A 24,793-nucleotide genomic window follows, 5' to 3' on the forward strand; every position below is an offset into this window, starting at 1 on the left:
TTTTAGAATCTAACCCGATTTAAAATCTTCAACAGCTCACCCAGCTGGTCAGTTTGCATGGATGGTTATGATTTGGAAAAACTAAGTACCATCTTTTGTTTTCCACCAGTGACTGATACCTATTGGAAAATTGCATGAAGTCTTAACGAAAAAAGTCTAAGAAATGTGATACAAAATTTTAGATTAAATATAATTATTTTTTGTTGTGGATTAAAATATTGTTTTGTTGTTGTTTTTTTTGTCTACCGGCATTAAGTATATATAAATTATTCACAATGGGATATTTTCCTTCAAGAAGTTCTACTGGGTTTTACTCAGCTTGATTCTTCAACTCTGCAGTTATTCCGCACTATCTCCATATCTCCTCATACCACCTTAATTAGAAGACAAGGATGGTCAATCATCACTGCTTTGATTTCTATAGTCAACAGATTATGAATAAGTTAAACCTAGTGTAACAAAAAGTAAAAAAAAAAGAAAGAAAGAAAGAAAGAAAGAAAGAAAGAAAGAAAGAAAGAAAGAAAAAAGAAAGAAAGAAAAAGCCAACAGTTTTTTTTTTACTTAACTCTACATGTGAACAAGATATTTGCTTTTGTGCTATACTCTTTTTCCTTCACTAATGGTTCTGTCTTTAAGGGTCACTTCTCAGTAATGGCTGCTTGTTTTTCCAATTAGCTCAGAATAGCAACCAGATCCTCGACACCCATGCAAAGGAAACACAACATTACTGCTTGTCACACCAACGTGCTGTTTTTCTCTGTTGAAAAGCAGTGTGCTTTTCTGGTCATTTCCCTGCATTCTTTGCAAGTTCATTATTGCCTAGTCATAAACATTTTTTGTTTTTGTACTGTTTGCATTCTTCCCTCCTCGGGCCACCCATCCGGATGTTCATCCTGGTGGACCACCCCTCCTGAACACGAACCACAATGTTAATAAGAAGAGTGCAGCTGAGAGTATGTTGGATCTGACTGGCTCTACTGATGGCTAATGCCTTGAAGCTTAAAGCTGTGATGGAGCAGGGGCCAAACATCTCGTTTTACACCCCCATCGTCACTCTAATTGACATCTCTCTTTGTCTGCATGTTGCGGTCGGAATCCTGTTTATCTTCACAGATAAGGAAACAGGTAGAACATCAGCTTTACAGAATTTCTTGTTTTTTAATTACTTTAATTTAAAATTCTCCTCCCTAAACCTCAGAAAGATCAATGCCTACTATGTAGCAACTTTTTGTGCCTACAAAAGCACAGCCCACTACGATGTCAAGTCCACAGTTCCTGACATATAACCAATTAGCAGCTAGTCTTTTGTTGTGACCATGGTAACCAGGTCAGAGTTCATACGATACGGTGTTAGGCTGTAAGCATATATGGTAATCAAAGGAGCAGGGTCACTTCTGTTCCTCATGTCTTGTGTAAAAAAAAAAACACGTCAATAAGCCTCTGCATCTGCTGATATTTACTACAAATAAACACAAAATAATTGTGCATATAAATAATTTTACTTTGATAGGTAAATGTCTTGTTACAAAGCTATTTCACATTTTATTTGAGCCTTTAAAGGAGATCAATGTAGACGTTTTCATACACGTTTTGATTACATAATGCACATTCAGTTTGTAGATTGAACAAAGAAAAGCATGGATTAGTTTGGACTCAATAGGCTCCATCAGGTCAAACAGCAGGTTGTTGAACTTTAGCAAAGTCACACTGATTCACCTCAGCTCCACCAGAATCAGCACACGAAGGGAGGCATGTTGTTATTTTCCATTTGCTAAAAGGACTGTGTCATCTTCCTCCCTGTGAATCTGCGTGATGACCTAAAAATAAAAGATTTCAGGTCAGAAACAGATGACTGATTTATTTCTCCAAACTCCATAGACAGCAACATGCTGTATTTTAAGTTGTGAAATCTCTCATATTTTAAAGTGACAGTCAGTCCTCATCTATCTTCTTATCCTCTGGTTTCAAGGAGGAAAAAGTTGATAACACATAAGAGTAGCTCTCGGACCCTTTGACCCTTCTCCCCTGCCCTCATTCACATGTCATCCAACCCCCTCACTTGTGTTGTTACATCATTTTCTAATTACACTTTTCATTCCACTTCCTTTACTTTCTTGATTATTCCAAAGCCTGTTTTGAATGCCTTCCCCTTCAATCCTTCCCCTCTTTTACCCATGGGTGAAACCAGTCTAACAGAGCCAGCGGTGCGTGATGTGAGTGGCCTACATACCGCTCCCACAGCCCACCGCTCTATCCCACTCCCACAAGCATCAGACAGCACACAGTCAGGCAGGGTTGGTGCACCGCTTGACCTTTGACGGTTGGCAACAAATGGACGCTCAGTCACACTCTATCTGTGGGGAGATTCATTTCTGGCAGCACACATTAATGTGAGCAGCATTCACAAGCCAGTCCCCTGTGGCAAGGAGGATGACAACAATGTTATGTCACTGCAACATGGTTTAGTTGGTTTAATCATTTCAGCTCATTCAAAGTCCTAAACCAGATATTTGCAGTGATAGGAAATACAAGCTTCCCTCAATCGGTTTAGGTTCTTCCTCTGTATTGTTCTACATGTACATTGTAAAAGTGAATCTTGTTTTGTTTACAGGAGTGTCATATTTGGATTCATGGTTCTCTGCTGATTATTCATAGGGTATCTTAATAACTGCATTGCAAAGCTGTGCTTCAGTCAGGGTTAAAATTAAAGACTCACTCCATAGACTGAGAAAACGATATCATTCCAGTGCTGTAGTATGTTGTTAAGGGCAGAAACCCATCCTGTAGATGCAAAAACCCGGTGATAAAAGAAGGATGTAAAGCTGTTGTGATTGTGATGCGATGTTGACAAGATCGAAGGAGTCGTAATTCTGCTGCTAGACTCTGTTAACGCAACTTTATTTTCAAACAGTGATTTTGAGCTTCTTCTAAAGCTTGTTTTTCAGCGACTAAGAACTGGCACCCTGTTGACATCAGACAATCACTGACTTTTTTTTTGTGCCAAAAACTGATAGAATCAAAATGTGAGGCCATCAGTTAGCGGAACTAAGCTATATAATGACATGGAGCAAGGATCCCAATTACAACTGAACTATTTATAGCAGAATATGTGAAAAAACAAACAAGCAAGGAAATCAGGCTGCTGCAATTCCCACAGTCAAAGTCCAGACTATAATGTCACTAAAATGCAGTAGTGTGTTCATAAAACTGTCCGTAAACCCAATTCTGAAAATCTCAACTGAACTGAAGTAACCCTCCTGAGAAATGGAAGCCAAAATTCCTCCACAGCGATGTAAGAGGCAGATTAGATCCTGCAGAATACAATTCAAGTTATTACTGGTAAAAGTGGTTCTGTGAGCTGTTGAATCACGGCCTTTATTTAGCTTTTCAATCACCTCTTTTGCACAATAGCCTAGTTCTTGATGATAGAGATAATTGCATAACATAGTAAGTCATGTTTTGTTGGCCATCTGCCTTTTGATCCTATTACAAACCAGATAGTTTCCACCAAAACCTGCAGATAAAAAGATGATGCCCTTACTTCGATTCTCAACTGTTTTTTATGATTTTAATAAAATATATCCAGTTAATTTTAGAAGAATTTACACCAATTACACATTTAATTGTTTTTTTTCCTATATTACAACCATTGTCATTTGGTGTGTCTTATTAGATTTGTCATAGACCAACACAAAGTTCTGCATAATTGTAAAATTATTCTAAAAAATGCAATATGCTGTTGTATTCAGCTGCCTTTGATGATACAGCTAGATGTAAACTAGTGAGATCAAATGTCTTCAGTAGTCACCAATACTGCAAGGCAATGGGGAGGCAGTTCATTTGCAGGAGTAATAATATTAAAAAGGCTAGTTGCAAAATTCTGTTTTTTTGTTTTGCAAATTTTGTACTCAAAGGTGCATACACCAATTGAAGGGCATGTTTTTAAAATGTGTATTTGTTGAACTAAAACTCTTGAAAGCCATGCATTATTTTCTTAACTGTCACTTAAATGACTATTTAAGTGAATGGCATTGGAACTGTGGTTGTAATCTGACAAAGGCTGAAAATATATAAGAGTTACAAACACTTTTGAAATGCCTTGTAGATTAAAAAACAACAACAAATGAAGCTCTAGCGGAAGTTCAATTGAAGAAACTCTGGCTTACCTCCATCCAATCAGAAGCTGATCCGTCTCCGAAGCGAGCCAATCAGCTTCGAACTACTCCACCACTAAGCCCAACCAGCGTCCTGCTTTCACTTTATAAACTCCTTCAAATCCTCATCCCAGCCCGCTATCCTGCAATCGCAATGTCGGATTTCGATTCAGACGACAATTCACCCACCTCCATCCCCTTCTCTGCCATCACAGCTGAATCGTCCTCCATGACATGACTTCATCTCAACCTCATCAGAGAGTATTAATCCCAGTTTTCACCATCCCTCGTCTCATTGCATTGGTCCGGCAGAAGACCACCATGTTGAGCCCGGTTCTGCCAGAGGTTTCTTCCCGAGGGGGAGTTTTTCCTCTCCACAGTCGCTTCATGCTTGCTCCTCATGGACAGTTCACGGTACCTGCATCACCAAGCAGGACCTCTATATCCCGAGTCTCTGAGTGAAGCCCGGCGTCAGCTCCCTCAGTCTTCTAGTCCCACAATTCTGCTCAGCAGATTACCTTGTCAACCAGCTCGAATTAAACCACCACCAGTTTCAGGCCAGGGGGAACATCCCTATTCTCATTCATCTACTCATGCATGTTAAAGCATAATTCAGCATGAATGTTCCTGCCGAGGTCTGAGCGCCAAAGACTATACTTTCTTATCAATAAAATTCTTCTAATTATCTTTTCTCTCTGTGTGAGTTTTTTAGATTGAAATAATACATGTAACCACTAAAAGGAAAAACATGAAGCAATAGCAAAAATATTGTCAAAAGTGAAGGTTTTACCTTTTATTTGTTTATTGGCTTAGAATCAAAGGGACATATTCAATGTTAATAAAACTTTAATCAGTCATTTTTTTGGCAATTACAGACATAAAGTCCATACAGAGTTAAGGCTGAAGTCTACATTTATTTATGACTTACTGTTAATGTGTTGGCCTCAGTCCCTGTATAAAGTAGGTGATGAGTGTTAGCATTTAGTAAAATGTCCTGACTTTGTCTGCAGGACGATGGAACCTCAGTGATGAATAAAAGCACTGGTGATTAAATTTAATGGAGAAGCTGGCCAGCAGCCTGGTTTTTATCATCCCGGTTGTCAACATCTTCATCACTGCCCTGGGAGTTTATCAACCAAACCACAGCAACTTACCAAGAATACAGAAATGTTTTTCTGGTGACATCTTTTATCTACTTTTCTGTTGAATCTCTTTGCTTATTTCATTTCTTGTATCAATATAGACTGTTTGGTTTTGGTCTTCTGGATCTCTGAACTTACTCCACACAATCTACCTGACCTAAATACATGCTGACCACTCCAGTCTGCTGTGGAAGTTTCCACCAACAAAATAAAACAAAATCCACCCCCTGGTTGTTTACCAGACAACCATTGTCCTTTCACTGCTGCAGGCAGAGCGAACCAGAGAGAAACAGCCGTGGTGCCAAAGGTGGTCTGGTGCATCAACAACATATTTTGTTACTGGTGGACAAACAGAAGTGGACAGTTAGGCGCATGTGACTGTGTTCTGTCTGTCTCCACAGCTGTCCTACCATGACCCAAACATTCTAGATGGATTCACTCAAAAACCCAAACTATCCATTTGGATCAGGGAGTCTGATGAAGCTGCTTGACAAATGCATATGTGCAGGATCTGTCTGATCTAAATCAAAGTTCTTACTCAGCAAAATCTTATGTTTTCTTTTTTTTTCTCATCTTCATTTAGCTAAACAATAAATTATTGGAAATGTTCAGCTTCACACAGAATCCAACTGCAATGAGCAAAGATGGAGGGTGTGTGGTTCTCTAGCTCGGCGGCAGCTGGTGAGGCAGAGTCAATACGACTGAGACCCCAACAGAGCTACCTGAAAGAAAAGGCTTTAATTGGACTGTTTCATCTGAGTCAACTAAACCAAAACAAGTCATCGAGCCAGTGCCTGTTTCATTGACTCCATTGGCTAAAACTAAAAGAATAAATAAATAAGTGTCCCATTTTTAATCACATAATAGTTATTTTAGGTCAGGAATTATAATGCGTTTAATATAATGAATTTCATGTTATCTTTGTGAATTCAAACTATACATTTTTCGAAGAGTATGTAACAAAAAAATAATTATTAAAAGATTAGAATAAAATACTAACACTTTTAAAGTGTAATTTTTCTTTCTTTTATAAACATGGGTGTTAAAATACATATTGACATATAAACAAAAATTTTTAAATTAAACACTTGGTGACATTTTTTAAGTTCTGGATAATGTTTAAACCCTGGTGTGTTCTAGAGCTACTTCATTTAGAGATACTTCACTTAACAATTAGATTTAATTACCATTTATCTTACAAATATTTCACTAATTAATCATCATAACTAAACTGATTAATAATTGCAGCCATAAACATACATTGTAATGCCCAATGTTCAGGATGCTGGTAGTTAATGAGAGATTTTTGACTTTGAGAACGTCGGAGAAACTAACTTCCCTTCTAAATTATTTGATCAATTAAAACTCTGGCGTTATGTTTGAGCTAAGAGGTGACCTCACAGGGTCCAGTCCTGTGACAGGTGGATTTCTGAAGGCGTCTCCTTACTCTGTGCACTGAAACTTGAATCTAGACCCAAGTTAGACTGTGTGGTGTGCAAGTTATTACACCTGAAAGATTCAATTCCCCTGACTTTTTTAGGCTGTCATATTGTGATGGTATACACACCAAGCAGGTAGATAAGATTAATATGCTTGTGTGTGACAACAGTGCATTCTGGGCAACCAGGGGAATAGGTTATTTCAGGAATTCTCCCATCGCATTCATTTTTATTAGTTCTTAAAGATCATCATCAGATGATTAATTCAGTTTTAAACAAGTTAAATTGAATAAGCCCATATGCATATGTTTTCATATTATGCAGTATCTACACAATGTTATGGTTTTCTCTTAAGTAAATTCAATATTGATATTGAAATAAGATATGTTTATTAGACAAATCCAACAAATGTCAATTGATTTTGTCTTTATTCATAGAGTATGCATAAATATTATCAGGTTATCTTTAAAACATGAAACAAATGTGTTAATTAAAGTAACTAAAGCTGCTTAATTAGATCACATTAGATTTCTTTTGATTCTCTATATGAGTTTCCCATATCTGTTTCTCTCTTCCTTTACAGAGAAGACAGATGAAACATCGGAAGATTGGCTGTCTGAGCCCTCCTCCGTGTCCCAAATGTAGCCACATTTTTAAAAGGTTGATTAATATTTAGAGAAAGGTTTTCAAGACATCTGCACATGTCTTTCCTGCACAGTTAAGTGAATGTATTTAATGCTGCCTTACATTAAGTTAACCTTACTCATCCACTCAGCCATTATTAATTTATGCGTGCAGCCCTCTGCTTTCAATTGTCATCAATATGGCAGACTAGAATATTGTGTCTCACAAAACAATGTGGAGCCAGTTGACAGCTCTGCCTGGGCCCAAGACAAGATACTCTTATTCTGCCACAAGCCCTGCCCCAACATACAGCATTCTGTAGATGAAAGAAAGTTAAGACAAGTTTAGCCTTTCAAAAAATGATTATAACGACTGCATTCTAATGCCGTCTACCATCTTTTCCCAAAGACTCTTTCCTTCTCCCTCCTATGGAGTCAGACTGGGGTAAATTGATTGTATAGTTGAAGAAACTGGGAAAACAAAAGGTGAGGCTGAAAAAAACACTTGTTGTAACTGGGTATCAGATTTTTACTTTTTAATCAGAAAAACTGACTCCATACTATCCGCTCTGTACTTTGGATTGTTTAGTCTTCTTCTTTTAAACAGTTTCTAAAGAATACATATAATGTTAAGAGATACATTGTTTTGTGTTTTTCTAACATGACAAATTACACACACATACACTATATTGCCAAAAGTATTTGCTCACCTGCCTTGACTCACATATGAGCTTAAGTGACATCCCGTTCCTAATCCATAGGGTTCAATATGACGTCGGTCCACCCTTTGCAGCTAGAACAGCTTCAACTCTTCTGGGAAGGCTGTCCACAAGGTTTAGGAGTGTGTTTATGGGAATTTTTGACCATTCTTCCAGAAGCGCATTTGTGAGGTCGCACACTGATGTTGGACGAGAAGGCCTGGCTCTCAGTCTCCGCTCTAATTCATCCCAAAGGTGTTCTATCGGGTTGAGGTCAGGACTCTGTGCAGGCCAGTCAAGTTCATCCACACCAGACTCTGTCATCCATGTCTTTATGGACCTTGCTTTGTGCACTGGTGCACAGTCATGTTGGAAGAGGAAGGGGCCAGCTCCAAACTGTTCCCACAAAGTTGGGAGCATGGAATTGTCCAAAATGTCTTGGTATGCTGAAGCATTCAGAGTTCCTTTCACTGGAACTAAGGGGCCAAGCCCAGCTCCTGAAAAACAACCCCACACCATAATCCCCCCTCCACCAAACTTTACACTTGGCACAATGCAGTCAGACAAGTACCGTTCTCCTGGCAACCGCCAAACCCAGACCCGTCCATCAGATTGCCAGATGGAGAAGCGCGATTCGTCACTCCAGAGAACGCGTCTCCACTGCTCTAGAGTCCAGTGGCGGCGTGCTTTACACCACCGCATCCGACGCTTTGCATTGCACTTGGTGATGTATGGCTTGGATGCAGCTGCTCGACCATGGAAACCCATTCCATGAAGCTCTCTGCGCACTGTTCTTGAGCTAATCTGAAGGCCACATGAAGTTTGGAGGTCTGTAGTGATTGACTCTGCAGAAAGTTGGCGACCTCTTCGCACTATGCGCGTCAGCATCCGCTGACCCCGCTCCGTCAGTTTACGTGGCCTACCTCTTCGTGGCTGAGTTGCTGTCGTTCCCAAACACTTCCATTTTCTTATAATACAGCTGACAGTTGACTGTGGAATATTTAGGAGCGAGGAAATTTCACGACTGGATTTGTTGCACAGGTGGCATCCTATCACAGTTCCACGCTGGAATTCACTGAGCTCCTGAGAGCGACCCATTCTTTCACAAATGTTTGTAAAAACAGTCTGCATGCCTAGGTGCTTGAATTTATACACCTGTGGCCATGGAAGTGATTGGAACACCTGATTCCAATAATTTGGATGGGTGAGCAAATACTTTTGGCAATATAGTGTATGTATATGTTTTATAATTAAAAGGTTTCAGTTAATTACTCAATGAAAGAAGTAAATTAAAAAAAAAATTAATCAAATCAGAATACCTACAATTGAATTTAATAAAACAAATAAAGTTAAGCCAAAATTTATTTGTCAGATCTAGGCCTTTTCATCTTGAAAAAGTCAAATTGTTCACTTAAATTTTCAATTAATAACAGTGCTGTATTCTTTTTTCTACATTTTTAAATTTTTTAGCTTTCTGTTTCACACTTTTCCTGATATGCATTTTTTCATAATATTAAGTTTCATGTGTATCAGTTACTTTTTTTTTTTTTTTTTTTTTTGCCAATGTCACACCTGAATCTTCTCACTGTGGAACAATAAAGATTTTTTCTATTCTATTCTATTCTATTCTATTCTATTAACTGATTTTCAAATCTAAGGGAAGCAAGGCAGGTTTCTCTTATAATATAGCAGCGTTAAAGAAGAGAATAATTAATATTAAAAAAAAGAAACACCAGAACAACCTGGTTGACCCCTGAGGCCGTTTTGTTTTGAATGAAAAACAGCGCCCTCTTGTGTAAAGAGAAATATAACCAACTTCCTAAACTACAGCAGTCAGCTTCAAGCGTCCACAGTAGTAAAGTTCATAAAAATAATAATAATTGAACTTTATTTATCTCATATTGGAGAAATTTACCTTTGCATTTAAACCATCCCCTTAGGGAGCAGTGGGCTTCCATCGTGGGGCGCAAGGTGCAATCGGAGGTTAAGTGTCTATATATTTGTTCAATACCACAAATGTATGATGCTGTAAATAAATTTTAGGTACTGTGCATTTAAGAACATGTGTTATAGGGCATGTTAGATGGAAATATTGGCTACTGAAAGAAAGCTCCTGTAGTCTAATTCTAATTTAAGGTGTTTAAACTCCAGTCTAGTGGGTGCACTGCACCGTTCAGATGATCTTTGGCATTTTGAGGAGATAACATAAGAGCCCCCTCTTATGAGAACTGGAGTTTGGCACTATATAACTGGAAGCAGTTTTTTATAGCAGTACAACTTCACACTAATCGGTTTGACATTTAACAGCTATGTGTGTACACCTAAGATATTTACCAGATAACATTTTTTAACTGATTGTGATTCTGGGTCGATGAAAGAAAAAAAGATTGTCTTTAAATACAACAGAAAAATTATCAGGGGATTAAAAAAACACTGACTTCTCCTACTTTAGGTGTTTAACCCACTGATCATCAACTCCTTCTCCCTTAAGTAAAACATTGGCCAAATGACTTCTCTGGCTATATGATTGCTACATCTCTAATACATGCAAAATGTCTCTCTGAAAACTGTTCCTACAATAAACAGATAATAGCACCATAACAGCAAAGCTCGGCTGCACATGGGCAACTAGCAGAACAGAGATATTTATGACAAATGAGAAAGATAAAAAAAAAAAAACATTATGTAGCCTGATGTGAACAACAGTCATTGTTATCAGCATTTTACATCACAAAAACAGTATAGCCATCTAACCCATAAATGCTACATCTGCTTTTAATTCATAGGTTTGCTTTTCAGTCAAATGTGGTGTAGTTTGAAGTTTTAAAATATTGTTTTGATCGCATTTCTTTTTCACAAAGAACCCAAGCAGAAATGATACAGTTCCCCATGGATGAACACTGGTTTGGCACAGCGAGGGAAATAGAGTAGCAAAGGTTTGTCCTCTGAAGCTTCCCATCCTCCTTATTTCAACTTTCCAACCTCCACGTAGGAAACAAAAACGTCCTTGGCATCTTTACTAAATCTTATCATAGAGCAGTAAAGCATTGCTTCTGTGCACTTGTGTCTCTGAGATTCTGTTTGTAGAAATAGACGAAAAAAGGGTTAGAGATATAAATAAAGAGGAAATAAAACGTTTTTATTTTGCATGACTCACCTCCATAATAATAGAGAAATGCAATGCCAACCGCCAAGCTAAAACAGCTCAGGAAGAACATCGGTCCTTAAAAGGAAAAGAAAAATGACTCATCTTTTCCAACAAACACTTTAACTACAAGAAAACAAAGTGTGGGAAATCACCTATACCGATATCATAGTCATATTTCAACAGTTTGACTGCTGAGTTTCGATGCACGGCAGAGGAAGCTGCCTTTAAACCTGAACTTAACTAACCCATCTAACCAAAGCCCTGGATATAATGGGATGATGAATGGTATAGTGGTACAGTGCAGGGGGGGGGGGGCACTCTGGTGCTACAGGGGTCAAAAGGTGCGGCAGAGCTCATACAGATTAAGAATGAATTGATGAGAAGAAGCAGAATCCATTCTAATACAAACTATAAGGTTATTCATTAATAAAACACCCATCCAGGAATGTTGCCAAGTGTTATTCCCACAGCTGGAGCCTAAAGACAGAATTAATGTATTTTCTGGGATAGTGAACAGTAACATTATTTTTTTTATCTACCAGAGGTGTCTGTCTATTGCTGAAGCTCTTTTACTTCTGGATAAAGTTAACGTGAGTAAATAAAAGAATCCAGAGGTCAGATTTTGTTAACCATAAGGGTTTAGACATTTGCAAACATATTCATACCCAATGTCATGATCTTGTCACTGATGAATGGATTATTGGTTTAGTTCATCCACCTGCTTAGCTCTGCTCCGTTTTCTATTATCACTCATCAGATCCATCTGTTCCAGTTCCTATTTAAACTGTTTGGCCCCAGCCATAGGTGGCAGATTATTGGAGCTGTAGGCGAGAGGTGCCTAGTGTACCCTGTGTGTTATTCTGATTGCCTGATCCTGACTAGTTTCTGCTCATGTACTCCGAGTTAGCATGCCCCGGTTCTGATCTGTTTGCCTGACCTGTCTTCGGACATCCTTTGGATTCTGCCTTCTAACAACCTTGGATCTGTCTCCTGAACTGGCTTGGATTTCCTTTAGGTACCTCTTCGGATCTCAGTTCTTCTGGCCTGGACTTGTGTTTCCTCATCGACACTGGTTGTTGATTCTCCTTTCGGATACTTCTGCTCTTCCTTGTCTGCCCTGCAGCACCTTTGGCTTCTACTCCTGGAACTCTCTGGGCGGCTTCCGCTGCATGCTGTGGGAAATCATCCAGCTAGATTCCACTCCTTCTTCTTGGCTCAGACTGAACTTAAAAACCAGGTTAGTGACTCACATGCTCACTATCATTCCCCGTCAGAGTTACGTGGTCACTAACCTGTGTTTTTACCTCTACAGAAGATTCCAATTATCTAGTCCACACTGACGAGCTATAGATCAATGAGCAGTTAATGAGCGCTTTTTATAAATCACTTCAGTCTGTCTGCCTGAATTCTGGGTCGAACGTTCTGAGTTCTGACACCCCAGACCTTTTTTCATCTTTTGAAGAGTTATGATGAAAATCCTTGGCATGTTTATAGTCTCTTTTGTAATATCCCAACACAAAACAGTGTGAAATCATGAGTTTGAAGAAAAAGGACACATTTATTTCTTTTCTTCATTCTTTCTCAGTTTCTCAGTTGGAATTAGATTTGAGCTTTTGCTGGATCCTATCACCCAACAATGTTTACTGTGGCCGTATTTTGCAATGCTAAAGGGGGAATGTCTGATCCAGTGCTGAGCTCTGGACAATAATCATGTTCATCTTGTGATCTACTGGACTGCTGGTATTCGGATACATCTTCTCACTGGATTTACCTCTGTTATTAAGCACATATCGCTCTGGGATGACAGCCTTATTAATCGAACCTCTTGAGTCCGGCATCTCTGAGACAGAGAGTCATAGAGGTTAAACAGCACTAGACAGACTTTAGAAGAACATTGACTACGGCCTTCCATTTTAATACAAAGACTACATTCAAAAAGAAACTCATAAATGTGTTTGAATTATAACAAAATTATAACCAAAAGTCAGTTCTTAAAACCCACAAGATGACACGTCTAAACACACAACCATGACAAACAGGATATTTGGTTTTAACAGGAAACTGATGTCACATTGTGCTCCACCTTTTCTGCCCCAGTTTACACCTTTTTGAAAATGCTGCATCTGAATTAATAAAACCACAACAGTTTGAGTGAATCTCACTCATTTGCAGGGCTTTACCTCTCTTTCTGGTTCTAGTGGGCAAGCTGAAGTAAATGTCCTCAGCATGAATGTGCAGTGCTCTGTAGAACTCGAAACATGCTTCGTCACCTTTCCCGTGGAGGAACATCAGCAGCTCACGTAGCCTCACCTCAGTAGGGACACTCAGGCTTCTGAACTGCAGAGAGGCAGGAGGCCATTTAGAGGAAATTTCACTGAGCTAGCATTTCTACCAGTAATCTTCATCAGATTTTCCTTTAAATAAGGCCTCGGTTAGTTGATTAAACCAAAGACAAAAAGTCTGCGGAAGGAGTGTTTTTTTGTTTTTGTTATTTTTATTAATTATTTTATATGGGGAGTGTTGGCCCAGTGGTTAGAGCATTGTGCTTGGCTCCCGGAGCTTCTGAGTTCAAGTCCCACTGCTTCCCACAGACTGCCACTCTGGGTACCTGAGCAAGACCTTTAACCCCAGACTTTACTTTTACCTTACCCTTATTTTACTTTTGTAAACTAAAATATTTTCTATTATTCAAGCTTAATATACTATTTGAAATCAAATATACTGTCCAAAGACGTTCTTATGGTTATCAATGAGTTGTGGTTGAATTTCTGAGTTTTTGGAAGCTTACGAGGTCAGATGCTGATGCTGGAAGAGAGGACCTGATTCAAAGTCTGAACAAGGGGTTATTGGTTGAGGTTAGAACTCAGGTCAGGCCAGAATAACTTTACGTCAACATGTCTTTATGGTCTTTATTTTATCCACTTGTGAGCATCTCTGGTAGAAAAAAGCAAAATCTCTAAACTGCTCCCAGAGAAACAGAGTAGGTCACAGGAGGTTGTCCCAGATGTTTTGGTATGCTTAAAAATAAAGAGATTCATTTTTACTGCTGAGTCAATTTCAAAAATAGACCTCCATCATAACATATATTTTTTCTTCTTGTCACTCAGATGGGACTAGAAGAAGCTGCATATTTATCTTAAAATCATGTATACTTAAGAGGACAGGGATGGAAAGAAAAGTCCCAAAAACTTGGTAAGAGGCTTTGGGAAAATGTAATTTTAGGTCACCAAATCTTAATAACTAAGATTAGATGCTATATACATGTCAGACATTTTGTTAGGTTGAAATGCCAGGAGAAATACTTTACTTTTAGAGTTTTTTTTAAACTCTACATTTTTTTATATTACAGACTAAACAAATGAAACAAAGATTGGGCATTTTAGCAACAAATACCCCTTGCAGGCTTGGTGTGAAACAAAATATGAATACATGGGAATGTATTGTATTTTGTATTTCAAGTGCAAATATTTGTGGATGTTTACTTTTGCCTAATAATGTATAAAGTGACCTTGCAGGCTTCGTTGTCACTGAGTATCTGGGGGTAGATCCTGTTGAGCTGCAGCACCAATCTGTCGACCAGTTCAGTGTCCATCCTCTGATGAGAGCACAGAAACTGAGCATCGCTGCAGAGCTGCTCATCATAGTCTTCTGTGTCTGGTCAGTACAGATCAAGAGGACATTAGTAAATATATTTTTTTCAGCATGAAAAAAGACCACCCCTATTCTGCTCAAACTGTAGCTCATTAAACACCAGAAGGAATGGGCCCCCTAAGGTACTAAGAACACATTTTGATATAAAGATTACAAGTAATATTTTTCCTTTTTATTGTTTTAATCTACTAAACAAAAAGCCATGCTTAGGCCTAACAATTTTCCATTGTAATTGATTTAAACAGAGATTTCAACCTTCTTTTAACAAAAAATACCTTCTAGGTTTTTATCCCTTTACAGGAAAAAGCATGTGTGGATTCTCTCCGGGTACTCTGGCTTCCTCCCACAGTCCAAAAACATGACTGTTAGGCTAATTGGCTTCCATAAATTCTCCTTATGTGTGAGTGAATGGTTATTTGTCCTGTTTGTCTCTGTGTTGCCCTGTGATAGACTGGCGACCTGCCCATTGACAACTGGAGATAGGCACCAGCACCCCTTGCGACCCCAAAGTTAATGAACTGACAAAGGAAGACTCGGACAACAACAAAACTAGTGCAAACTGTGCCCACCCGAAATTAACAAACAAGTCTTTATGTCAGCCACGTCCACTTAAAACTTAAAGCAACACATTGAGTTGACCTCCTGGATATTCAAAACTGTTGTTTTTTATTTTATTTTGTTTTTAAAGTTTAAATATAGTTTAAATAAGAACATAATAAAATAAAAAATATGAACATGTATGGATAGATATATATATATATATATATATATATATATATATATATATATATATATATATATATATATCTCCTGGATATTCAAAACTGTTTTTGTTTTTTGTTTTATTTGACTGGGGAATGGCACCAGGGTACAGGCTTTTATCCCAGGACTAGTGTTCCAGTTAATAGCTCTGGCTATACATATGTGTGTTTCATACCTATAAAACATATTTCACTGACTTCTGAAAGAAATAAAATTAGCAAAGCTAAGGCTGACTGTGCTGCAACAGCTTTACAAAGCCCAGGTAGTCTATTGAATCCTCATGTAACTCACAATGTTCCGTAAATCCAATGGCTCCTCTCAGCTCTTAAAACATTTAGCAAGGTTGACCTCTTGATAAAATGTAGAATGTTCCCAACCAATCAGTAACATTATAAATTACATATTAAAGTTGTGCTATATTTAAAATGCTTGCAACATGTGCTTATTTTTGTTTAGTGAGGTTTTTATAGGTAAACACTTCCCACACATAGTAAAAGTAAAAAAAAAGCACCCAATTATCTGCTCAAATTTCTGTCTGCATGATTAATTTCATTTTGCTTGTTTATTTAAGACTTTCATATATGTTAGGAGCAGTACATAGGCAACCTACTGTGTGTCATTTTAGTGGTACACAGCATAAATTGCTACAGAACCACTGCCATCATGCAAACAGACTTCCCTCCCAATGAAAGCATACAGCTAAATGATTAGTGCAGATTTTATGTCTCGACTTAATCTGGAGATAGAGTTAGCCCTGCTCCGTACATAAATTACTAAGAGGTTTATTGCCACATTTAGCTAAGGATGCAACAAAAATAGTTGGACACTGTCTGTCTGTCTGTCTGTCTGTCTGTCTGTCTGTCTGTCTGTCTGTCTGTCTGTCTGTCTGTCTGTCTGTCTATCTATCTATCTATCTATCTATCTATCTATCTATCTATCTATCTATCTATCTATCTATCTATCTATCTATCTATCTATCTATCTATCTATCTATCTATCTATCTATCTATCTATCTATCTATCTATCTATCTATCTATCTATGTCTACTGCAGAGTAGCCATAGGTCCAAAAACCTTACCTTCGATTGTCAGTCGTGCCATAGCACGCAAACAGCATTTGGGACTCACTTTAAAGTCCCTGGACAGTCTCTGTTGCCTTGTCCCACACCGCGACCTGACTGACCTCCATGGCAGGATAATACTAGATTACACCCAGACAACCAGCTGGGAGGCTGCAGCTTTCAGTAGCAAACACTGATTCACTCAGCCGCTGGTACATTTTTACCTATATACCTTCAAGGTGGACATACTTAACAGCACCACTCTATTTTAAAAGGATTTAATAAGTTTGAATCATTATTGACATCATTATGCAGGCATTGAAAGTCAAAACATTTCTAGAGCAGATTCTTGCACATTGATATGTATTTTCCAGTGAACATCCTTAACCTTTAGAGATTTTGTTTTAGGCGTGAAACTGTTTACATCATTTAATGTCAGGATTTTGTATTCCCAGGATGGCAGACATACTAAAACTGCATTGGCTCATAGCTTCCTCCAGGGGGCAGTGTGCTATCACAGTTTGATTTGCAGCAGAAGCTGTGGTGTCAGGTGAGCGTCTATAAACCATTGTACCACAGACTTTCAGGATTTTTGTTTTGTTCCCCAAACATACTGCTTTCTGATGACTCATTTATGAGTTGAAGTTGTTAGACTTAATGCAGTCAACTTAAATCTTTACTCTGTCAGAAACAAAGCTTCACACTGATATGATCTTGATGGAAACTTCTTTGGGGGTTATATTCCTGTTTGTGTTTATATTCCTTGCGTTTCCTGGGGTGACTTCAGACATATTGTACGGCTGTCCCGCATACTGCCACACCTGTCCCGACCCCGGTGCTGAGAAGTGAACCAGTCCTGAGTTTGCAGCTGGACACGGGGAGAGAGGAGGTCCTGGATACTCAGGTGGACAAGCGGACAGGTTTTGGGGTAAAAGGGGCTGGTCATAGTCCTGTCCAGGAAGGGCAGCAAGACGCGGCATTGGGGAACCACTGGCGTACTGCTGCTGACATCTGTAAAGGAGGAGATAGTCATGTTTCTCTGATGCTCCCAAGCAAATTGGAATCTACTTCACTCTAAGATTTGCCTTTACCTGCACGGTCGAAAGTTTTCACACATGACTGGGTTTGCAGTTTCCCACCAAGGTAGCACCTTCTCCTCTGCATTGTTATTGTTGTTGTTCCAGCCTTTATGACTGTAACCAGACCTTCTGTCCTCCTGCCATTGGTCCTGACCCTCCCAGGAGGGACCATCAGACTCTCTGTTACAAAAAGTAATAAAAACTGTTGAGGGAAAATAATCTTGGGGGGGCACCTCTACTTTTTTTTAATCACATTATCTCAAATATATACTTTGTTATATCTACTAGAAGAGAGAATTCAAAATCCATTAGAGGTTGGAGAGCCTAAAGCAGAAGCTTTAATTCAGAGAAACAAAGCAAGGATGGCTTTGGGAGACCTAAACCTTCCAAGTGGTTCCTCCTTTCTTTTGTTCCTCCATCTGTACCAACCCTCTAGGCTCAGTGACAGAGAACCCAGCATTTAGAATATTTGCACATAGATAGATAGCATAGCACAAACGTTGGTCATCAACGTAAGCCAAACCATAAGAAGCACATATTTAAACACATTTATACAGCACTAGGATATCACAATCCTTTGAGTCCTCAACTCTGACCCCATGCTCAATCACCCTTTCCTTTTTCCAACTTTTCTGATTTCTGTCTGTCCCTTTAGTAACTCTCTAGACATCACCTTCTGGTAAAAATGGGGAAAGTAAGACTTTGTTCTGAGAAGTCCGGTTTGAAGAATAAAAAACCCTTGCGTGACAGGGGGACATGTGTGGAAATAGTGTTTTTTTTGTATCATCATTGTGGCAATGACACAAAATAATAATGACTTAAAAATGTGAAAACTGTGTAAAAGGAAAAGGGTGTAAATAATCCTCTTATTGGGAGTTACAACTGTAATTACAGAAATACTGTTGAATAGTTTGAAACCTTGAATGATTACGGCTCCATAATAATCAGTTTGTGGTGAAAAAACAATAAATCCTTGATTTTCAAGAAATTCAGTCTTGGTTATGTGTCATACTGTTATTGGCTGCAGTTATTTCATTTGTATTTGTTTATTCTAACCCGATAATGTTTTTGAGCATTGGAAACTCATTAGTCTTGACTTTATACCCAATAGAACAGCCAATCATGATGATTGGCAGATTATGCACTTTGGAGGTGGGGGGAAAAAACAAAGATAACACTATAAGGAGTTCTTTTTGAACACACAACTTTTGTTGTGTTGTTCTGTCATCTCATATTCCTAAAACTTAGACTTACATTCCTGGTCGTAGTGAGACAAAATACACAGAAGTAATTGTTTCCCATTTAATATCTGTGCAAAAACCGAAACGCCTCCACTTATCCTAGGTGCACGTTGTTGATCACTTAAGATATTGTAAGACAGCAAGACTTGTCCATAAATTCTCTCACCTTTGGTTTTTGCTTTTCTCATCTTCGATGCAGTCCAGTAAACAGCAGGTGATGAAGGCCACAGACATGAGCAAGATTATTCCTGAGCTTATAATGGATGCCAGGACAGCTACACGGAAACCATAGTCCCCATAGGGGGAAAAAGCTGAAGCATAAAAGAAAAATTAATTAATTGATTTGTTTTTATTTTGTTCTGTGTGCTTAAAAAATCACTAGTCATTAATTAAAATATGGGAATAATGTGAAATCCACCCTGTCCTAGGCTGGTCAATACTCTTTGTGACACATGCAAACACATTATTAAGGTTTGACTGCTGTGGTCCACAGAGACTGGCAGTTTTAAAATAATTTAAGATAATCTTTGTGCCAGCCAATCAAGTAGGATAAAAAACTAAATACATTTTTATTTTTTATTTCCAGGTTTTTTTATTCGTCCTAAAACATAATTATTACTCAGTCTAAGCAGAAACATCAGCATTCCTACTTTTAATGTTGCTGTAACACTAACTATTTATTCCATTCTATTATGTATCATCGCATAACTTTACTTATTGTTTTAATTGTTTTCTGCATCAGCAGGCAAATTATATTTTGGTTGTAACTTTTCTGTTGTGACTTACGCTGACAGAAGGCCCTCTCGTCCCATTGAGGGCCGTTGGTGCCCATGATGCACGTAATATTTTTTTCCACCGACCGTTGCCAGGGTGGGCAGTGCAGGGAAATGACTGTGCCCACATTGGTCCCGTTCCCCTTGACGATCCTTTGCCGGCCCACAGCCGGCAGGGGCATCGGGATGCACTGAGCCTGTGGACGGCCTGAAGCAGAGAGTTGGAGGAACTTAACTTTGCACAACAAATACAACTTTTGAAATGGGATGTGTTGTTTGCATCTAATGTAAATATTATGCATGTATTTCACTAGAAATCTAGTTAGCTGTATGCTGAGATTCAGGGGGAAGCATATGGTCAAAAACCATTAAGGTAGCAGTGGAGTGGAGAAGAGGGTGGCCATTCCTCAGCTATCAGCACTGAGACCCTTTAGGGCTGCTCAGCGGTACGTGACAAAACATAGCCCCCCCCTCAGCCTTGTGCACACTGAATCGGCAGAAACTGTATGAAAACAGGAAGTGTGATAAATCATTGAACACGGCCCCAGAGGTTGGTGGAAACTCACAGGCCATCTGGAACCTAAACAACTGACTGTCATATAGAACAGCATGGTACGCAGCAAACTGCTGGGATGAGCCATCTACTGGATGACTATAAGACGTGATGGGGCAGATCTAACTCTCTAGAACTCTGAGGTAGCATTTATAGTGCAAAAATAAAAAATGATAACAGTTTTACAACTTTTTTTTTTTTTTGCTGCATCTGAATACAACCACAAACTTGAATGTATTTTTTTTGGAAATGAGTGAGGTAGTCCATGACAAATAGTTCATGAAGTTGAAGGATATCAAAATGATTAAAAGAATTTGGCACTGATAAGTGCAGTGAGCACTGTTATAATGATCCCCAAATACTTCGTAAAACAACCTTTCACAACCTTTATAAGACATTTCAATAAACTTCATATTTTGATTATTCAACAGAGGGTCCGCAACCCCTAGGGGGTCCACGGAGGTACTGCATGGGGGTCGCAAAAGTTTTGGTTGATTAGACTTTTTTTAAATACTTCCCACCTGCAAATTTTTCCACTAATTGAAATGTCTTGAAATACACATCAACATGAATTCAACTAAAAAAAATAAGGTAGAAGATGTCTTTCAGTCATCAATGCTCACATTCAGTGACACACAGGAGCTCTTTCAAATCAGAAATCAGAAATATTTTAATAATCCCAGGGCGAAATTACTTTCGTTACATGACTCCATGTGTAAAGGAGTGACTATAGGACCAGTTTAATGTAACACAATTTCATACAATATATATAATTAGGGGGTCCCTGCTTCATCTCGCCATCAGTTTGGGGGTCCCTGCTCTAACACATACATATACTTTCATCTAAACAGTTTTTACTGCAGCTTTGCCTCACTTCTATAGCTGTCCTGTACTTTGCTCTAGGCTGACCAGCTTCCCCATTTCTGCTGAATAAAAGGATCCCCCACAGCAAGATGCTGCCACCAATATGTTTCACCATAGAAATTGTGTTTTTAAAGTGTTACAAAATGTTTGTTTTCTCCACAGTCTGAGTTTAGCACGTAAGTCTCACTTCTTGTATATTTTTGTCTTCATTTCACTTACAGCAAACTGCAGAAGCCTTTGATGATTTTACTCAAAAGGTCAGATTTGGATTGCACTGACAAAGAGATCTGCAGCTCCTATAGAAAAAAGTTGCTTCACTGTAACTCACTAATATTCTCTGACCTCTGAGGCCTTCAAAAATGCATGGTGATGCCTTGCATTTCTTTCTTTAGAGGTACTAGCAGACTTTTATTTCTAAAACAAATTAAAAAAAAAACTCTTTCTTCTAATTTCACCGTTATACACTATGTTTGGATGTTTCCTATAGTTACATAAAAATCCCAACGAATGTCTCAGGTTTGTGGTTTAAGTGAGAAAACGTCAGAGATGAGGTATGAAAAGCTTTGAAAGGCCCTGCATGTGGTAAAAGGAAATTATTTTTTGAACAAAAACTGAATAGAAAGGACAATTGGATAAGCAAATATTTTCTATTATAGGTCAAAACTTAAAATGGGACAAGTGGTATAAAACATGTTGACTGAAGTGTGTGTTATGTGTCACTTTGCTTTCTTTCTTTCTTTCTTTCTTTCTTTCTTTCTTTCTTTCTTTCTTTCTTTCTTTCTTTCTTTCTTTCTTTCTTTCTTTATTTCTTTCTTTCTTTCTTTCTTTCTTTCTTTCTTTCTTTCTTTCTTTCTTTCTTTCTATGGTTTTCACACTCACATTACAATGAATTTCTAAAATCGTGAGTTTATCTCACAGTGGTAAAAACAAAACCCAGTCTCTCATATATTCAAGATGCTTAATTTTAAAAACACAGATGCCTATTGGTTTTCAGCATTGAGTGTGTCCTACCGGAGTTTCTGCGGCTGTCTTCTTTCTCTAATCTCACATCTGCGACTGAGGCTGTAGCCGCGGACATGGTGGCAGGCAGATGCGTCCACGCTCCGCTCTTCCTATTGGTCTGCGTAAAAGCAGCTCTCCAAGAACCACCTTTTGTCCTTGAAGATATATTAAAACATTTCCCGCAGGGTAGCTTCACTATCGTTCGTATCCCGGACTGATAGAGCTGGTCAGCCTCAGTCTTCCCTGCCAAGCTCTCCTCTCTGGCTCTAACCCCAGTCTGGGCGGCGCGCCGCTGCAGAGAGCTGCTGTCGCGCAGGCGGATGTACAGTGAAGACCTTGTCAACCAAAGCAGAACTGACTCTGTGGATTATAACAGTGTAGGTCAGGTTGCACGACGCAGGACCACAAGTGACAGGATGTGAGGCACTTTAACCTCAACTTAAAGGCTGTGTTGTCTGCAAAAACTTAAAATTAAAACCATCCAAGGAGTTAGACATTTTTACCGACTAAAAATGGAGAAAATTGTATTGCGCGCAGCCTTTATCATCTTCATGTCTGCTTAATTATCAAATGAATATATCTGTGCGTAAATGCGCTCATTTTTTTCCCCTTGATTAGCCATCAATTTAGTCTCTGAATACTTTATCCAATATCTGCTTTCAAAGAAAAAGGGGTGCAGTAGTTAAAGGTGCTAAGCTGATGAGAAATAACTATGTTCAATTTTTCAAACGTCACTTCAATGCATTATTTGATGAAACTTACTCACTTCCTTTTTTTCCTCACATGCTTCTGAAACCTTGCCTTGCCTGTTCTAAACGGATAACTTGTAGCGACAGTAAACCAAATAAAATAATATAAAAAATAAGAATAACAGTACAGCCATTTCTGTTAGGTTCCTTTTCTATTCTTGGATTTAAGAAAACATTGAAAACATTTAAAGTGTGCTTATAACGTAGCAGAAAGTACACACCCACCATTTCCCATATCAAAATACAGCATGATGTGTTTCTTTAAATGCACTATTCTGATCAAAATTCTGGAAAGATATCCCAGACCCTGTCTGAAATGCTGGGGGCAAAATCTTAAGAGCCCTGTAAGGACATTTAAGAAACAATTTTGATGAAATTACCAAACTTTTCCTCCAAGTTGGTAAGTGTTGCAAGAGCAACAGTTATTTCTGCATTTGGTACACTTTAGTCTGTCAATGCATTTCAGCTTATTGCCCATTTGCTCTCTCTGCACTCTGCTACACCAAGATAGGTTATATCTATTTTGTTTAATGCCTGTTTAGGATGGTTTAAGGTGATATTTTTTAGTTTGCTAAGTGGTGTGACCTAAGAAAAATGATCTGGGTGGTAATCTCAATGCTTGACGGTGTGAAATGGTTCTGTTTGGGCATCCCCATCAACTAAGCACGTACCAGCTTAAATCTACCAAAGAGTGCTGACATACCAATGTCAGACTCTGACTTAAAAGCATTCATACACTTTTGCTGTAATTAACAAAGAAAACTCTATATTTTAAATTTAAGCCCATAAAGTAAATGTTTATGTGCTTATTTATCAAGGTTGGATGATGAAGTTAGGAGAAAAAAAGAAGACAACAAGAAGGCTAGAGATATAACAAACTGCAAAAAATAAAAGAAAGATTAAAAATAGTATTTCTTTACCACTGACATGTTATTCTACACAACTGAACAATAATGTCATCCTGATACGCATAGGAATCATCACAAGTATTTCTGCCATCTGCCTCTCCAGAATATCCTACTTTATCTAAGAGAATCCTACATTTATACTGATAGTCTCACATTGACCTGTTCACTAATGTTAAACTATAGCAGTGTAGCTATTAAACTATTATTTTTAGAATGCCATTAAAAAAAAAAAAACCTGTAAAACTTTTCACCACTTGTTTGACACTAAGAAATACTTTCCATCTTCATGCTAAACATGTGATTAGAAGGTGGAAAAAATGCTGTTAAAAATAAAAAGCAGAAGTTTTGCACATTTAGAAGAAACAAAAACATAAAAGTATAAGTTTGGTAAAACGACTTGTGTCTATAAAGAGCACTTTAAAGTTACTTTTGTAAAATCAAGAAAAAAGCCATTTGAAACATTTTTTGGTACCATTTGTTCATTCTTTTTTGTTAAAACAAAATTGTATACTGCTTTTAGGATTTTTCCTTTGCTAGAGTGATTACTGATTAAAAAAGGCACTTATAAAACAAACTTAATTTTCAATAAACTTTCTGAAACATGCAATATTCAATCTCAAAGCAAGGGCCTCATTAAAAACCAGCTGTGCTGCTGAGCTATACAGGCCCTAGACCAACTCTGTCAACATAAGAAGAGACTCAGAAAGGATGCCAGCTTTTTCTCTCCCATACACACAGTGAGCGTCCGTCTACAGCCTCAGAAATTATTCGCTTTCTGTTATCTATGTGTCTTATCTCTAAACCAATCACTTCGTCTAGCTGGTCTGTGCCCATGAGGGATGGGATTGTGCCATAAATCTGTATTTCATCAGCACTCAACAAGGAATAAGAGAAGATCTATAAAAGATAACTAAAAACTAATGAGTGATTACAGTATATTTATAAC

General features: G+C 38.3%; 2 protein-coding genes across 5 annotated transcripts; both read right to left on the reverse strand.

Moving 5' to 3' along the window:
• Positions 1–9,593: 9,593 nt before the first annotated feature.
• Positions 9,594–16,801, reverse strand: LOC119774823 (caspase recruitment domain-containing protein 19-like). Of its 4 annotated transcripts, XM_038272504.1 has the most exons (7): positions 16,697–16,801; positions 14,713–14,858; positions 13,385–13,541; positions 12,976–13,044; positions 11,214–11,279; positions 10,998–11,133; positions 9,594–10,964 (listed from the first exon to the last, which is right to left on the reverse strand). In XM_038272504.1, exons 1-6 carry the CDS (start codon positions 16,716–16,718, stop codon positions 11,021–11,023), a joined length of 573 nt encoding a protein of 190 aa, XP_038128432.1. In that variant the 5' UTR covers positions 16,719–16,801; the 3' UTR covers positions 9,594–10,964; positions 10,998–11,020. The 4 variants fall into 4 exon arrangements, with proteins under 4 accessions (XP_038128432.1, XP_038128433.1, XP_038128431.1 ...); XM_038272505.1 differs by having other exon boundaries at positions 9,594–11,133; positions 13,385–13,536; XM_038272503.1 differs by having other exon boundaries at positions 9,594–11,133.
• A 139-nt stretch (positions 16,802–16,940) lies between these two features.
• LOC119774824 lies at positions 16,941–22,549 on the reverse strand. Its single transcript, XM_038272507.1, has 5 exons — positions 22,200–22,549; positions 19,785–19,979; positions 19,165–19,309; positions 17,770–17,937; positions 16,941–17,689 (listed from the first exon to the last, which is right to left on the reverse strand). The coding sequence occupies exons 1-5, from the start codon at positions 22,264–22,266 to the stop codon at positions 17,377–17,379; spliced, it is 888 nt and encodes a 295-aa protein (XP_038128435.1). The 5' UTR covers positions 22,267–22,549; the 3' UTR covers positions 16,941–17,376.
• Positions 22,550–24,793: the final 2,244 nt, after the last annotated feature.

Source organism: Cyprinodon tularosa, unplaced genomic scaffold (assembly GCF_016077235.1).
Source record: "Cyprinodon tularosa strain WSP-4 unplaced genomic scaffold, ASM1607723v1 ctg833, whole genome shotgun sequence".
Classification (NCBI taxonomy): Eukaryota; Metazoa; Chordata; class Actinopteri; order Cyprinodontiformes; family Cyprinodontidae; genus Cyprinodon; species Cyprinodon tularosa.